The sequence below is a fragment of the Heterocephalus glaber genome, unplaced genomic scaffold (genome assembly GCF_053883595.1).
Source record: "Heterocephalus glaber isolate CG9 unplaced genomic scaffold, H.glaber_assembly_v1.0 deba00001056, whole genome shotgun sequence".
NCBI classification, from domain to species: Eukaryota; Metazoa; Chordata; class Mammalia; order Rodentia; family Bathyergidae; genus Heterocephalus; species Heterocephalus glaber.
The window spans coordinates 1,483,660-1,499,140 of record NW_028258182.1 but is presented as its reverse complement, the minus strand read 5'-3'; the positions used below and the strand labels follow the sequence as shown (position 1 = coordinate 1,499,140).

The 15,481-nt window shown below is 36.2% G+C and overlaps 1 protein-coding gene across 2 annotated transcripts in view; it reads left to right on the top strand.

The window, feature by feature from the left end:
• Positions 1-1,294: 1,294 nt before the first annotated feature.
• Positions 1,295-15,481, top strand: part of Fam169a (family with sequence similarity 169 member A) — a 60,708-nt gene continuing 46,521 nt past the window's right edge. The window contains exon 1 of one of the 2 annotated variants that reach the window (XM_087209591.1): positions 1,295-1,505. In XM_087209591.1, the coding sequence (XP_087065717.1) occupies positions 1,400-1,505 (106 nt within the window). In that variant the 5' untranslated portion in view covers positions 1,295-1,399. The remainder of the gene's footprint in view (positions 1,506-15,481) is intronic. The other variant, XM_087209589.1, reaches the window with a different exon arrangement.

Here is a 15,481-nt window from a genome sequence, read left to right as displayed (position 1 = left end):
TTTATGTAAATAGAAATAAAATGAAAACGTTAATTTTCTCCAGAGACATCGCATTGCCTCAGCAATATTTTCAGCGTTTATTTCTATAATGCCCATGTGCCAGATAAGAAAGATACTAGGGATCTGAAGCCCTTCCACAGGATAAGAGAGGAATGGCAGGAGCCCCCCAGATTTCATTTGGTCAGCCTTTTCCTTCACTTGTTTCATTTTTCAGCTTTGGTATGAAATTCAGAAGGCAATCTTCCATCCTCAAATATTGGTAGAATATCAAAGTATATTCTAGAATATCAGAGTATCAAAGTATAGTCTTTGGGAAATAGGTTTCAGCAGCAGCCTGAGGAAGAATTTCATGTTGGTCAGAGGTGTTCAAGGAAGGAATGGGTTGCCCTGTCCATTGGTGCCAGTCAGCTCTGTCATGGCCCTTATTGTCTGGTATGGGAGATCCCTCGCCAGGGACATTTTTGAGAGTAGTTTGTGAATAAAGTTAATCCTTTCTCTCTCCACTCAACTAATCAGAAAGCGAACTTGTTTTCCCTTCAGGGGATTTGGAAGAAAAAAGACTACGTACAGAACTCTTGTTTTTAGCATGAAAGATGTCTCGAGAAAAACTGATGTCAGAAGGCTGTGGGTATTGGTGGGGTTCCTGTGACCATGTGGCCCTGTGTGCAGAAAGTGAGGCTCTGTTTCTCGTCTGTGGCTGCCCCAAGTCATATGTTTCACTAGACTTTCCCAGTATCGCTGTCCTTGCTCATCTGGTTTAGTAGAGGGGTGTTCAGATGGGTGAGATGGGATATTCCTATAGTTAGAGCAAAGACAGGACTGTTAAATGAACATTTCACTTGAAAAAAGAAAGACAGAGCCTTTCCCAAGGGTATAATTACAGCTTCCTTCAGCAAATGAGGTAATTGTTCTTAAAGTCTCCAGAGTATTGTGCTAGCCCCTTTTTTTTTTTTTAATATGGAAACTGGAAAAGGATGAAGAGTTGAAGCAGGATGCATAGAGGGGGCTATGGTAGGGCTGGTGAGACCTTGGATCTGAGCAGATGAAAGTATGAAGAGGACATGAGCATGAAGGAGGTGCTGGGTGAGCGAGGAACCTGTTTTTGCTTGTGTTAGACTTCAGAGAGGCACTATTCCATGCATAAAATATGTCTATGGAAATGGTGTGAAAGATCGGTTCATCTCTGTGATAATGAAATGTTTTATAATCACTTTGAATGCACCAAGGGTGCTCTGAATGCCCTGTGAGGCATGGGAGCAGGAGCAGAGTGAAGAACCTTCCCTGTTGGCTGCCTATGGTAACTGCTGTGCCTGCTGTTTGCCTCTCTTTGTAGGTGAGCACTCTTGGGGAGAGAGTGGTTCTGTATGTTCTGAATCGCATTATTTATAGAAAACAGGAAATGGAGAGAAATGAGATCCCATTCCTGTGTCATAGCAGTACTGATTATGCTAAAATTCTGTGGAAGAAAGGAGAGGCCATTGGGTTTTATTCAGTTAAGCCTACAGGTGAGTCTTTTCAAGTTACTTAAACTGTATGTTATAGAAATCTCCATTTTAGAACCCCCTGAGTCATTCTCTATTGAATTAAACTGTAGAATGTAAATTGAGGTGATTATACTTAGTATTTCTTGGGAGTACTTTGATGTCCTATGAAAGTGAAGATTGTTAGGGAAGTCCCTTGGAAAAAAAACAACCCAGAAATAAACAGTTGCTATGGAAGATAATTTTTCTACCCAGAGAAAGATACTGGAGTTGAACTTCAAATTTGTCTTCTCCTTGCACTTCCTTTCATTCAAAGGTTGTTTACTTTGATTTCTGGTGCTATCACTATTACTGGCTTCTTCTAAACAGTATGGTCTAAAGGTATTGCTTAGAGTGGTTGATTCAACCCAACATGTTAATGAGCAACCTGACCGATTACTAAGAAAAGCAAAGTGCATTCATATATTTAGAAGATACAAACTCCTTTGAAGTTGTTAATCTCAAGTTTTGGTTTCTTATCTGACGACTCAGCTCTGTCCTATCCATGAGAGATCAACACTGCTTCACACTTGCCCTTTATTCAGCTTTCAAGAGCTGCTAAAGAGCAGGAAGTTCTAGCCTACTTTCTCTGTGTGCACGTACACCCCATGCCTCGTACCACCAAATCACAGTCTGCCTTCTTTTATACCTTGACCAAAAACATGATTTAATTTCTTCTTTTTTCCATTACCAGTCTTCCCAACTTAGCTTTTCAGATCAAAGCCAGTTTAAAGATCATACCAAATTTACTACAGATTTGAAGAACAGTTGGGACTGATACCTTAATTCCATAGTTCGCACACATTTGTGAAGAGACTTAGTACACATAGTCAGTAAAAGGAAGATCGTTTTTTCCCAAGAGTAAAAACCTGTAATGTATAATTTGAAATGTTGTTTGCTCTTTAGTAAATACTTTGGGTCTCCTTTAATATACTGTCTTGTTCTTGTATAAATTTGAAGTAGAACCAGTGATTTATATAAGTTCAGAAAGCTGTTTATAAATAAAAAAGAATGCTTAATGAAAGTTTAGTGCTACCTTGTGGAAAAGGCATCACTTTGGTGTTTTTAAGTGTTCAGTGGCTGGGATTGAGGTGTGATTAATTGCTGTATGCTTTATTTTATACAAGGTAATTCCTGTGAAAATTAGAGGCTTTTTACTTCTCATACTGGCTTTAGGGGAGTTTCCTACCTGAAACCAGCCTATACATTTGAAACATGTTAATTTATACCCTTTGAGGGCTTGCTTTCTGTTCAAGACACACAGTTAAGCAGTATAGTGTTCCCTGTTAGTATTTCTGATCAGTATTTTACTTCTGTGTTTCATGTACATCTCTAGGATCTGGCCTTCAGTTTTGCTAGTTCTAGTAGTTAACTCCATTTTATACCCTAGAGCTGTCAAGTGCTACAATATCTGCCACTTTCCACATCTTCCATACTTTCTCCTATTGCCTTATATCCTCAGTGTTCGATTTAATTCTTTCCTTGTTAAGCTGTTTCTCTCTACCAGGTCACAATGGAATTAGATATGGTCATACTGGCCCTTCAATCAGTAGGTATTTAGTTCAGGGAAGTGCTTTTTCTGCAGAGGAAATTCTAATGTTTTAAAAACATTTTGGTGAGATTATCCAAAACAAATATAAAATTGTGTGACCTCCCCCTCCAATCAAATATATTAGAGAAAAAAGTACATAGTAGCAAAAAGCTAAAATTTTTATTAAGCAGATTGAATGAAAGTGTGGTAGCATTGTTTTTTATTTATGATTTTTTGGTGTGTGAAGTAGTGAATCAGTTGAGGAGGGTGTTTGTACATAAAAATAGTTTCAGTGTACAAAAATGCTTTTATGAGGTCAAGTTCAGTTACAGTACAGTGAAATTCAAGAAACTATATAAATTCTTTTTTGCTTGAAATAGAGTGCTGAGAAATACAGTTTGTGTTTTGGATTAGGTAGTTTTGCTAAAAGATATTTGTGGAGTTTTTGTTTTTTCTGTTTCTAGTTTAATGTAATGAGTACATTAATTTGTGACTTTAACATTTTCCTTGTATGTATTTATTTTTGTGATTCTGGAGATGAAACCCAAGGCCTCCCATGTGCTAATAATATAATAAGCACATGCTCCTACTAGTCATTCTCACAGCCCCCTGTGTGATCTTTTATGTATTCAAAAAACTCCAGACGCACCAAACTAATCTTTCAAATAAAGTTTTTGTTTTGTTTTGTTTGGTACTGGGGATCAAACTCAGGACCTTGTGCTTGCAAGGCAGGTGCGATGCCACTGAGCTAAATCCCTGACCCAAATAATGTTTGTTTTTGTAGTTGAAAGAGAGTTTTAGGAAATAATTCCTCAAGGTTCCTGAATTTTTCTTTATCAGTAGAATAAATCCCCCCTTGATAGTCAGTTGTGTACTTTATGCCCTGATTCCTTTATCAATTTTTTGAGGAAGAACTTAAGAGTGAAGGCATTGTCATGCTTCTTATGTCATGGGTAACTCTTGGGACCTACTGTTTGTATCTTGGAATATCTTCAGTTATTAGGGTTGGTTCAGATCCGTATTTTAGGTCTAGGAAGGAGTAGGAAGCAAAGAGAAGCAAAATGATTTATAACCAAAACAAGTGCCGCACTCCCGTCAGTCTAGGAAAGTGAAAATATTCATAAGAAATTTGAAAATAGGCTTGATTTATTCTCTACTTTCTCACACACCCCAAGACTGCCAACAAATTTGAGGTTGAAATTATTAATGAAATAATTGGAACAATTTATTCTTATTTAACCAATTCATTTTATAGTTTGAAAGCTCTAATACTTTTTAGTGTGCTATACAACTAAGTTGTCTTTTAAATGTATCACCTTTTAAATAAATAAAGATGTAATACGTAGAAGACTTGATTAGTATCCAGGAGATTTCGGGCTTCATTGGAGTGTTGCTGTTAACTTGTAAGTGAGTCTAACAATTTTTTTGTTTTTTTATTTTTTATGTTTCTTCTTCAGTGTGAGGGAGTTGGGCTTGACCAAGGGATCACTGAGACTTCCTGCTCTGAAGTTTTCTGAATCTGCAGTTAGTTGTTGGTGTGTCCACTGGCAGAAATCTGTGGTCTTGGAATTGGCTTTAAATGGGAAGGATGAATTAAAGAGAAACATAAATTAGACTTCAAAGTTGAAAGACTATGATAGTAGACAAAGTTATTTCTTGGAGTCCTGTGAAGAGGAGGCTCAATGAGAGTAAACACAAAGGTGTAGAATATTTTAGCATCAAAGCCCCAATGCTTTCCATGAGAAATTATTCAAGGTATTATAGGAATGATTTTTTGCTCACTAGGCAAAATTTTAAAAGCAGTATTAAAGCTTTTCAACTTGGAGATTAATATTCAGGATCACATTTTTATGGTTTATTTTATTCTTTATATATTATTTTATTCTCAATAGATAAAACTCATTTTCAGGAGTTAGAATTTCAAATTTGAGCATCCTCTTGCTGTTACTTTTTTTTTTTTTTTTTTTGCCATTACTTTCTATATGTAGGGTATACAAAGTCTATATACCCTGGATTTTAAAAAGAAATAAGATAGGTATATAGTTTGTAGTCGTGATGCTAGGTGTCTGGTCTGGATCAAAGTGAGATATATTCAGTCTTTTTTGAGTAGCATTTATATGGCTAGGCTTATTTAATTATATTTCCTAGTAATGAGCAGTTTTCATGCTCTTCCCAGAGTCTTCCATGTCCATTAGCATTTCCTCACCACCCACGTGAGTAGTGTTTCTTTTCCTGTGGCTGTCACCAGCCACATGAGTAATGTTTCTTTTTCTGTGGCTGTCCTTATCACTTAGTAGGATGGACACATCTTCACAGCATTTCTAGTCATCAATCCCCTCTGGTTGTCAAGTTTGGTCTTCATTTACTTGTCAATTTTTGAGCTTATAACAAAGATCATGAATAGTAATAAAAGATACTGATTGAGCGTACTATGCTAGACACCAGGGAATTACAGTTTATTTATCTCATTTCCTATATTATAATTAGTTGTATAATCATCTGTAATCTGAAAGTCAAGTTACACTGTACTCATCCCCATCATGAAGGACTTCTTTTTCTCTTCTCATGTTATTCTGTGAGAAAGATTCTTACTATGGTAAAAGGAATTATTTAAGTTTTCTGATATTATCCTTTTACCTTTCCTAATGATTCAGTAGATTAATGAAGTTGGTATGGCTTTTACTTCTGATAGTAGAGTACTTAGAGTGCTACCTCAAGAGGTAACCCACTAAGTGATCTTTGTTTCATTTTTTATATTTCTTTTTTTTTTTGGTATGGGGGGATCAAACTCAGGACCTTGCGCTTGCGAGGCAGGTGGTGGCACCACTGAGCTAAATCCCCGGCCCTCATTTTTTATATTTCTTAAGGTTGACAGTGTCTGATAATTCTAAAGGGTCCAATTCCTTTTTTGGTATATCAATATCACATTTTTAATTTTTATTTTAAATTTTATTTATATAGATAGTTTATATATTTTTGTTTGTTTGTTTGGGTTTTTAAATTTTTTTATTTTTTGAAGTACTGGAGATTGAACCCAAGGCTCCTGTATTGAGCTGCATCCCCTAGCTTTTTTATTTTTTATTTTGAGACAGGGCCTTCCTGTGACACTTAAGTTTCCTGGGTTGGGCTAGAACTTGGAATTCTCTTGCCTGCATCAGTCTCCCAGTGTGCTGGGATTACAGGCATGCGCCAGCATGCCTGACTACAGCAGTCAATTTCAATATGTAGTTTCCTCAATGTTGCAAAAAGATTGTGGTAGTATTGTTGCAAGGTCTTTCTGTGATTGGTTCCTTTAGACCGATTGAATTATTTTATGCTCTAGAAGCTACAGTGCCATTATCTCACCTGGTTGTGAACCTTTTGTTGAAGGCACATGTCTGAAAGCAGGTGTTTACTATCTATGTTAAAGCTAACACTATTGACTTCCTGTATCTTAAAGTAGGTAATGATAGAGGTCTCTTCAACATTAACTCATGCGTCTTCCTCAAAACTAGCATATGGAAGAAATAGTTTCTTTACTAACCACAGACAGTGATCCATCCTGGCAAGTTACATGTGGTGCATGGTAGTTGATTGGGAAAGACTGTGTGTTACTTACTTCAAACATGTGCTTCCTAGATATCATGGGTAGATTTTAGTTTTCTAAAACTATGTGGGTGTAGAGTCTGTTCTAATACTCTAAAGCTGAAGTTTAGTAATCATACTTTGAAAGCTTTATTAAACTATATGTATTATCAAATTAAGTTATAATATTTGGAATTTATCATATTAAAACTTAAATTTGGTTTTTTTTTGAGACAGGTCTCACTATGTAGTTTAGGCTGGCCTTGACCTTACTATGTAGCCCAGGATAGCCTCAAACTCAAGATGATCCTCCCACCTCAGCCTCCCAAGTGCTGGCATACCATCATACCTGGCCTAAACTGTATTTTATACAGTGCTCCTAAATTCCTAGAAACCTTATCTCCTCAATAGTTGTCTAGCTACATCCTCAGGACTCTTATTTATTAGGTAGTATTTTAGCAATAGTAATAATAGCTCAAGGCATTTACAGAGTCCACCAAAAAATATACACCCTTCGGTTTGCCATAGTAATAAATGTCTGGAAGCTAATGACTTTGAGCACCTCTTTTAATTGTAGAGGCCAAAGGTAACTTGCATTAATTTCAGGATGTCTCAATAAATGTAATATTAAAATATTTATACAAGTTACTCTTTTCCTGATGTGTACCTTTTTTTGGCTGACCCAGTATATTGCCATTATGATAGTCTAACTTCTTGAATTTCTAGATACTTCACATTGTAACTTACTTGAATTTTTAGTCATAAATTAATAACATTTGTCATAATCTATTGCTTCAGTCATCCTCTTAAATATAAATCCAAATTTTATCTGTAAGTAGTATACTTGCAAGTTACTATTCCAAACTTTTGAAAGTCACCTATTTATAGGAGCAACAAGGAATTTAATTTAGAATTAACTGTAACCAATGAGAATTGTTTAAGGAAAAGGAAAGAAGAGTTAAATTACATTCTGAGAATAAAGGCCATTTCTTAAGTTTTGTAATCTTTAATTAGTGAGCTATAAAATATCACAGGAGTATACCATGCATATTTTGTTTTTAGTAAGTTGTGGTGCTCACAAATAGAGTTGAATTATATTTCTTTTGTTCTTTAAACAAAACAAGCATATTGGTTCTTTTGGGGGGGGGGGCGGGTACCAGAGATCGAACTTGGGACCGTGCGCTTGTGAGGCAGGCACTAGAACTACTGAGCTAAATCCCTGGCCCTTATTGGTCTTAAGTAGCAAACTACCATAAAAGATGTTTGAGAATATAGACCTTTGTTTTTAGAGATAGATATAATTAACATCTTCCAAGTTTAAAATTTTTACCTATTAGTATATCCTGTTAAGTAAGGATAGCATCTCTCCAGCCTCCCCCCAAAAAATTGTTTCTCAGTGAATGGCAGTAAAACTTTCTATGTTCTCTACTTTTCTTTCTTTCTTTCTTTCTTTCTTTCTTTCTTATTTTTTGGTGCTGGAGATCGAACTTGGGACCTTGCATTTTCAAGGCAGCCACTGGAACCACTGAGCTAAGTCCCTGGCCCATGTTCTCTACATTTCAAATCAAGTTCTGTGATTGCTGAAAAAAATGTAGACTAACTTAAGGTTTTATCCTAGTCACCGCCATACACACATACACACTGAGGATCGAACTCAGGACTTTGCTCCTGCGAGGCAGGCACAGCACCACTAAACTACATTCCTGTCCCTGGTTTTGTCATTTTGAGACAGGGTCTTGCTAAGTAGTTCAGGCTGGCCTGGAACTCTCAGTGAACTTCCTACCTCAGTCACCCGAGTACTGGGATTACAGGTGTGTGCCACCATGCTCAGTTTATTCTACTTATTTTTAAAATGAAAAAATTTACAAGGATTTATGCATTATTAACACATTCCACTGTAAGATATTAGCAGATCTTACACTCCAGGAAGCTGTGCCACACCATTACTCCTTGGTGTCATTTCTTTTCCAGATGTCTGTAAGCATGTACTTAGATGATTTTGAAGGGTAGTGACTTTTCTTTTCTCTGTTTAGATGTATAAAAGTTTATTTTTTGACTAACTTTTAGGGATTCATTTTGGGTTTCTATTTGAGGAGGCAAATCCATTACTTTCCTCTTCACCTATGGTATATAACTTAATTCATAAAATGTGGCCTTGGCAACATATGAAAAACTGATCTATGTCTTAGGAAAAGGACAGATTACAGTGTTCCTTTTCATGGACCCTTGTGGCCCCTTGTATTTACAAGAACTGTTGGTGCTAAATCCATAACTTTTGTGTTATGGTACAGCACTAAAGACTTAAAGGAAAGCACTTAATGAAAGTTAAAGATAGTTAACAGTGTTCATAGTGGCAAAATCTGATTATTTTACAGTCTTTCCATTTCATTGCTCAATATGTAACAAAAGCTTATCTGTAAAAACAGTTTACAAAAGTGAAAACTGCAGAGAAAAGCTTCATAGGACAAAGAAGAGTATAAGGAATTAGTCTAGACCAACAGTTTTTGGTTTTTTTGGATGGTTGGTTTGTTTTTGAGATAGGGTCTTGCTATGTAGTTCAGGCTGGCCTTACACTCACAATGCAGCCCTGGCTGGCCTCAAACCTCAAACTCAAGGTAATCCTTCTGCCTCAGCTTCCCAAGTGCAGGGATTACAGGTGTCTGCCACCACACCTGACTTTTAGAATAACAGTTTTGTAATTGTTACATTGCATATTTTTGCTGATACATACCATACCATACCATTCTGAATTTGCCCGCTTCAGGCGTAGAACTTGGCATTCAGTCTCCATCCAAGTTGTAGTTAGCACTGGGGATTGAGACGTGTTGTAGTTCATTTTCTTTTACTGGTAACACAATTCCACAGATTGTATACATTGTAAAGAGGTTTATTTCAGTGTATGAATCATAGGAATGGGCACTGCACAGGGTAATGGCCATCTTGCTGCAAGTTCCATGATGGCTCAGGCGTCACTGGTGAGAAACAGTAAGCACACGAGACATAGCCTGAAGATGCGTTAACGTAACCCATTCACCCATTCATGAAGATCTACTCCTGATCACTCCTGAAGCTTCTGTCTAGTCCCACATCCTAACATCTTAGGATGGGGTTAAATTTCAGTGTGAGTTTTGGAGGGGACAAGAGCAGCTTTCTCTTGCAAACTTTTCTCAGAGTTTTATAGTTAAAATTTGGTTGTCATGTTGAGAAGGCTGAAATTGGCAGGCAATGGATCAGGTCTGGCTACAGCACTGATAATTTTGTAGAAGGTGGTGGGTTGAACACAGCCACTAGCAGCTTCATCTACAGCACCACCACAGTGACAGCAAAGACAGCTTTAAAAGTTTAAGTCAGTGCGTTGTGACCTGTGCTGTTCAAGTGTCTTGAACTAATGACCACACTGTGAATTACGCAGTGTGGTTTTTTTCAGGATTACAGCCTTTTGTTAGCATTGTCTTTTTTTTTTTTTTTTGGTACTGGGGATCGAACTTGGATCCTTGAGCTTGCAAGGCAGGTTGGCGGAACCACTGAGCTGAATCCCCTGCCCTGTTACCATTGTCTTTAAAGGTCCACATGCGAAATTTGTATAAGGATCTTAAAAACATGATTCTGAGAATATTTCTTTAAAAAACAAATAGCATAGATCCAAAAATGAGAAACAAATGAGAAGGGAAGGGAAATAGCAACAAAATTTTATAATCTGGGAAAAGGGTAGATGTGTGATAACTGAATAACTGAAATGTTAGCTTGAAAGGCAGTCAACCCAATTTATGCTGCAGAACCTTCAAAATGTTTCTGAAACAGAAAAAGATATTAGTGCAAGAACTGGTAAAATTGCAGTAAAGTTTGTAGTATAATATTGCCAATTGTCTGATTCTGGTAATAGTACTTTTGCTTAGAAAAGGGCATAGTGCATTTCTTTGTAATGATGTTTACAGTCTTTCTGTAAGTCTAAAATTATTTAAATTATTTAAGAAATGAATAGCTTTTAAAAAGTTAATATTGACAACATGCCAGACTTATATCCTTTGTGATTGTTGAAACAAGATGAAAATTCTAGTTAATACCAAAGAAGTGTGAATACATAGTACTTTAAAATTATTTTAATGGTTACATGAGCAAAAATGTTTCTTTTAAGGAATTTGCCTAGGCCAAAAGGAAAAACATAAAAATAACAACTGAAGTTCATTCTTTGGGAAAGTTCCCAGCCAAATCAATCTGTTACTAACCTCATTGTCAGTAAGTCCCCACTACCAGTGTCTAATTGGCTACTTAATATCTTATTCTTAACTATGAGTAGATAGTCATAGTAAGGAAAAGCATTTATTTGAAAGATGTAGATAAAAATGTATAAAAGCAACTTAGAGGAAGACAGATATACAAAACCAACACCACCATCCCCCCAAAGAAAAACTTGATAGTTTTGGAAAAATGAGAGTACTCATTGAATTCCTTAAATGAGAATAAGACATACTTAAAAGAATGTTCATGGAGCTGTTTATTAAAATATCATTATAAGGAAGATAAAATTCAGGTATTAATCAGGAGGGAGTGCAAAAAATAAAAGTAACTTATGCATGGTAGGAGAGAAAAGATAGAAGGTTAAATAAACAGGTCTGTGAAAAGAGAAAATGAGAGGTAAAAATCAGCAATGAAATTATTTAAGAAAAAATTTTAAAACTACAGAATATGCATTCCCAGGTTGAGTATCCATCACAATGAGTAAAAGTGGATCTATATCAAGAAAGATTATCATGAAGTTTCAAATCATTTGTGTTAGAGAAAAGATTTTGTAAGTTTTCAGAGTGAGTGAAAAATTTATATAAAAGATATGGAATAAAAATGTTAGATTTCTCAGCAACAATACTTTTAAGACACTGAGGGAAATGATACCCAATGTAATTCTTTGCCTAGTCAAATTATCAGTGGAGTTTAAAAATAAAATATGGCAATTTCTGGATGGTCAATCTCAAACTAATTTGTTCCTCATGCATCATTTTTAGGAAATGAGTAGAGTTTATACTCAAGAAATTAAATCAGGAGAGATAGATAACAAATCAGGAAACTAAGATGAGAGAAAAAGGAGATACTTAGATCACAGTTTTGTCATCATTCTGGAGCAGCTCTTTCGAGTGTGGCAACCAGTAACTTATGTAGCAATGCAGAAAAGAAGAAACAATCATGATATGCTACCTGGCTCAGTTATCAAAAGCATTTATATAGTCATAATGTGAAAACCAAAAACTAATCTAACTGAAATTACAAATTCCATTTTGGTGGGGTTGAGGCAGTATGTTTATAGTGGAGTTGAGATTGGGGTCTGTGAATGTATGTAAGAGTTAAATTTTTTTCTTCCATATTAGGAAGTCAGTTGATTAGGCCTCAAATGAAAAAATCAAGATGTAGTAAATTGTTTAGAAATATGAAAGTAATACTAAAAAGATCAGTTAAATGGTTTCAAAGCATTTGTTTCTGAGGGTGTGGAAAGTGTGTTGAATATAGAGATCGAGGAGATGGTCATAGGATTGCTTTTTTCTCAACAAGTCTTCTAAGACTATTGTACCCTACCAGTGTACACCTTTCATTGCAGCAAAAAGTGAACATTTAAAAAAATGGGACTGTACCCAGAGTGAAATCATTGTCTACTCCAAATTAGCTGAATTTCATCTTTAGGGGGTCCATACGGATCAGGGCTGTCTGTTAAAAGGGCTGTGCTGACTGGAAAACTAATAAAAGTCTTACAGACTTGTTAAAAATAAAAGCCACTGGTTATTCAGTGGAAGTTCTATAACTTTTTTCCCTGTGTCAGATAATATTAATACATAAATTTGTGTAAACAGATACCACATTTAATGTAAATAAGCGGCAGAAAACAAAATTGAGAGTACTAGCATTAGTTGCTGTTTTGAAAAGTACCCATTTTATTTTGGCTACGACTGTGAACCATCTTGATCCACTCTGAAAACCTGTAATTGAGGGATACACAGTCTAGTCAACAACTACTGTAAGTTGGGTTCACTCACCAAAGGGATTTATGGAGCTATGGATTTAGCTCAGTGGCGCCATGCCTACCTTGCAAGCTCAAGGTCCTGAGTTCAATCCCTTCTACCAAAAAAAAAAATTCTGCCTAACAAAGGGATTTATGACTAGTACTGAGGTATTTTTGGTTATTATAACCTCCATGTGAAATAATGTACATACAGTAGAACTGTTTCTCTTACTTGGGAGTCTCAACTTCCTGTGTTTTTGAACACATCATTTCCTGCTTACTAAAATCCTTTTAAGATTATTTGAATGAATAGCAAACACTGTTACAGAGTGGTAAGGATTGATAGTATAGCTAAACACAAAATGTAGCTGAACTTTGTGTTGAAGGATCAAGGTTATATGTTCAAGACTTAAGTGGCCAGGTATAATCCTTTCCCTGGGAAAATGAGCAAAGGCCAGACTATTCTGTAACTAGAGAGATATGTTCTTGGAATGAAATAGGTTCTTTGTTCAGGTAAATGTTTAACTATGTAAAAAAGCACATGGCTTCCAGTAAGCATTCTGTTTATTGGGGGAATAGGGATGACTCAGTGGAGTCACAAAGATAGACAACTGGTCATTAGTTCAGCCCTCAGAGTACCAAAATCCAGTGGATAAGACAAAAAAGAAATGTAGTCAGTCAACACCTAAGCATAATTCAGGTTGATAAGTAATATATTTCAGGGATCAGCACTTTTATCATTGAGGAGTAGGCAGTTAATTTTGCTTAGAGGAAGGTGTCACTGAGAAAGTGCTATTTTAAAAGTGTCTTTGGAAAGTAAGTAGTTAATAATTAGAGAAACAAGAAAGGGAAAGAACAGTCTTCGTAAACATGTAAAGAAAGGCACAGAAACATGGAAGTTCAGGGTGTATTTGGACTATACCCTGCGTGAGCTGGTGGGACTAAAATGTAAAAGTGAAGACAAAGTGAAGGTCTTTAATTGTCAAGCTGCAATGTTTGGCATCTTTTTAGCCAAAAAGCTATCAAAGAGATTTATGTAGCAGTAACATGATTAAATATTTTAAGAACATAATTTTTGCAGCATTGGATAATGGGTAGGAAAATTGTCTTTTAAAAAAATTTTTTAAACATTTTTGTTTTTATTTATATATGTTTGTAGTACCTGATGATTGTATTCCTCTTGAGGAGTTGGTATATTTGCATAACATATCTTAATTCTTTTCTTTTCATCCTCTTCCCCTCTTCTTCCTCCCCACTCCTTCCACCTCGTGGTCTGCTTCCCTTTTCCAAAGATCTGTCTCCCTATTTTCTAGTACCTGTCTTTTATTTTGTACTTTATTTATATTTTGGGTTTGTCATATAAGAGAAATCATGTGATATTTAAGCTTTTATGTCTGATTTATTTCACTTAACATTATGGTCTCAAGGTGCATCCATTTTCCTACACATGACTCAAGTTTGTCCTTCTTTATGACAGAGTTGTACTCCATTGTGTGTAAAGATCACATTTTGTTTATCCATTCATCTGTTGATGGGCATATAGGCTGTTTGAAGATTTCATTATTATGAATTGTGCTGGTGTAAATATGGGTATGCATATATCACTGTAATCTGCTGTCTTTAACTCTCGGCAAGATACCTAGATGGGGAATAGCGGGGTCAAATGGAATTTCTGTTTTTAGTGTTTTGAAGACTCTCCATCCTTATTTCCATGTATTTATACTAGTTTACATTCCCACCAACAATGTAGAAGGGTTCCCTTTTCCCACAGTTTTGCCAGCTTTGTTATTTTATTTCATGATGGCCATTCTTCTGGAGTAAGGTGGAATCTTAGTGTTGATTTAATGTATATTTCTTTTTTTTTTTTCTGGTGCTGAGGATCGAACTCCGGATCTTGTGTTTGTGAGGCAGGCGTGGTACCACTGAGCTAAATTCCCGGCGTAATGTACATTTTTTTTATTGGCTATTTGTACTTCTTCTGAGAAGTATCTATTTCAGTTGCGCCCCCCTTTTTGGGGGGGGTTCCGGGGAGCGAACTCAGGTCCTTGCCCTTGCGAGGCAGGCAGCGGAACCATTGAGCTAAATCCCCGACCCCTCATTTATTGATTCTTGATGTTCTTTCTTGTGCCATTGGGGTTCTATCCAGAAAGTCCTTACCTCTGCCTGTATCTTCAATAGTTTTACCTATTTTATCTTCCAGCAGACTAAATGTTTTTGTTTTAACATTTAATTTTTTGATCCATTTTGATTGTAGTTTAGTACATGGTGAAAGATGTGGGTCTAGATTCAGTCTTCTTCAAGTGGACAGCCGGTTTTCCCAGCATCATTTGTTAAAGAGGCTGTCTTTCATCCAACGTGTTTTTGGCCCCTTATTAAAGATCAGATGGGTGAATTGTTCCTGGGGTTGTTTCTGTATCCTCCCTCTGTTCTGTTCCATTGATTCACAGGTCTGTTTTTGTGCCAATACTATGCTGTTTTTATCATTGTGGCTTTGTAATACAACTTTAAGTCCAGGATTGGAACCCTCCTGTTTTGTTCTTGTTACCCAGGATTACTTTTGCTATTTTGGGTCTCTTACTCCATATGAATTTTAGGATTGTTTTCTGTAGTTCAGTAAGGAATGCTATGGTGTTTTGATTGGGATTGCGTTGTATCTGTACATCAGATTTATTTATTTGTTTGTTTGTTTGTTTGGTACCAGGAATCGAACTTAGGACCTTGTGTTTGCCAGGCAGCCATGGTGCCACTGAGCTAAATTCCCAGCCCTACCTCAGTTTTAGAAGTATGGCCATTTTGATACTAATTCTGCCTATCCAAGAACAGGACCTGTCTTTCTATTTTCTGATACCTTCCTCGATCTTCTTTTCCAGAATATTATAA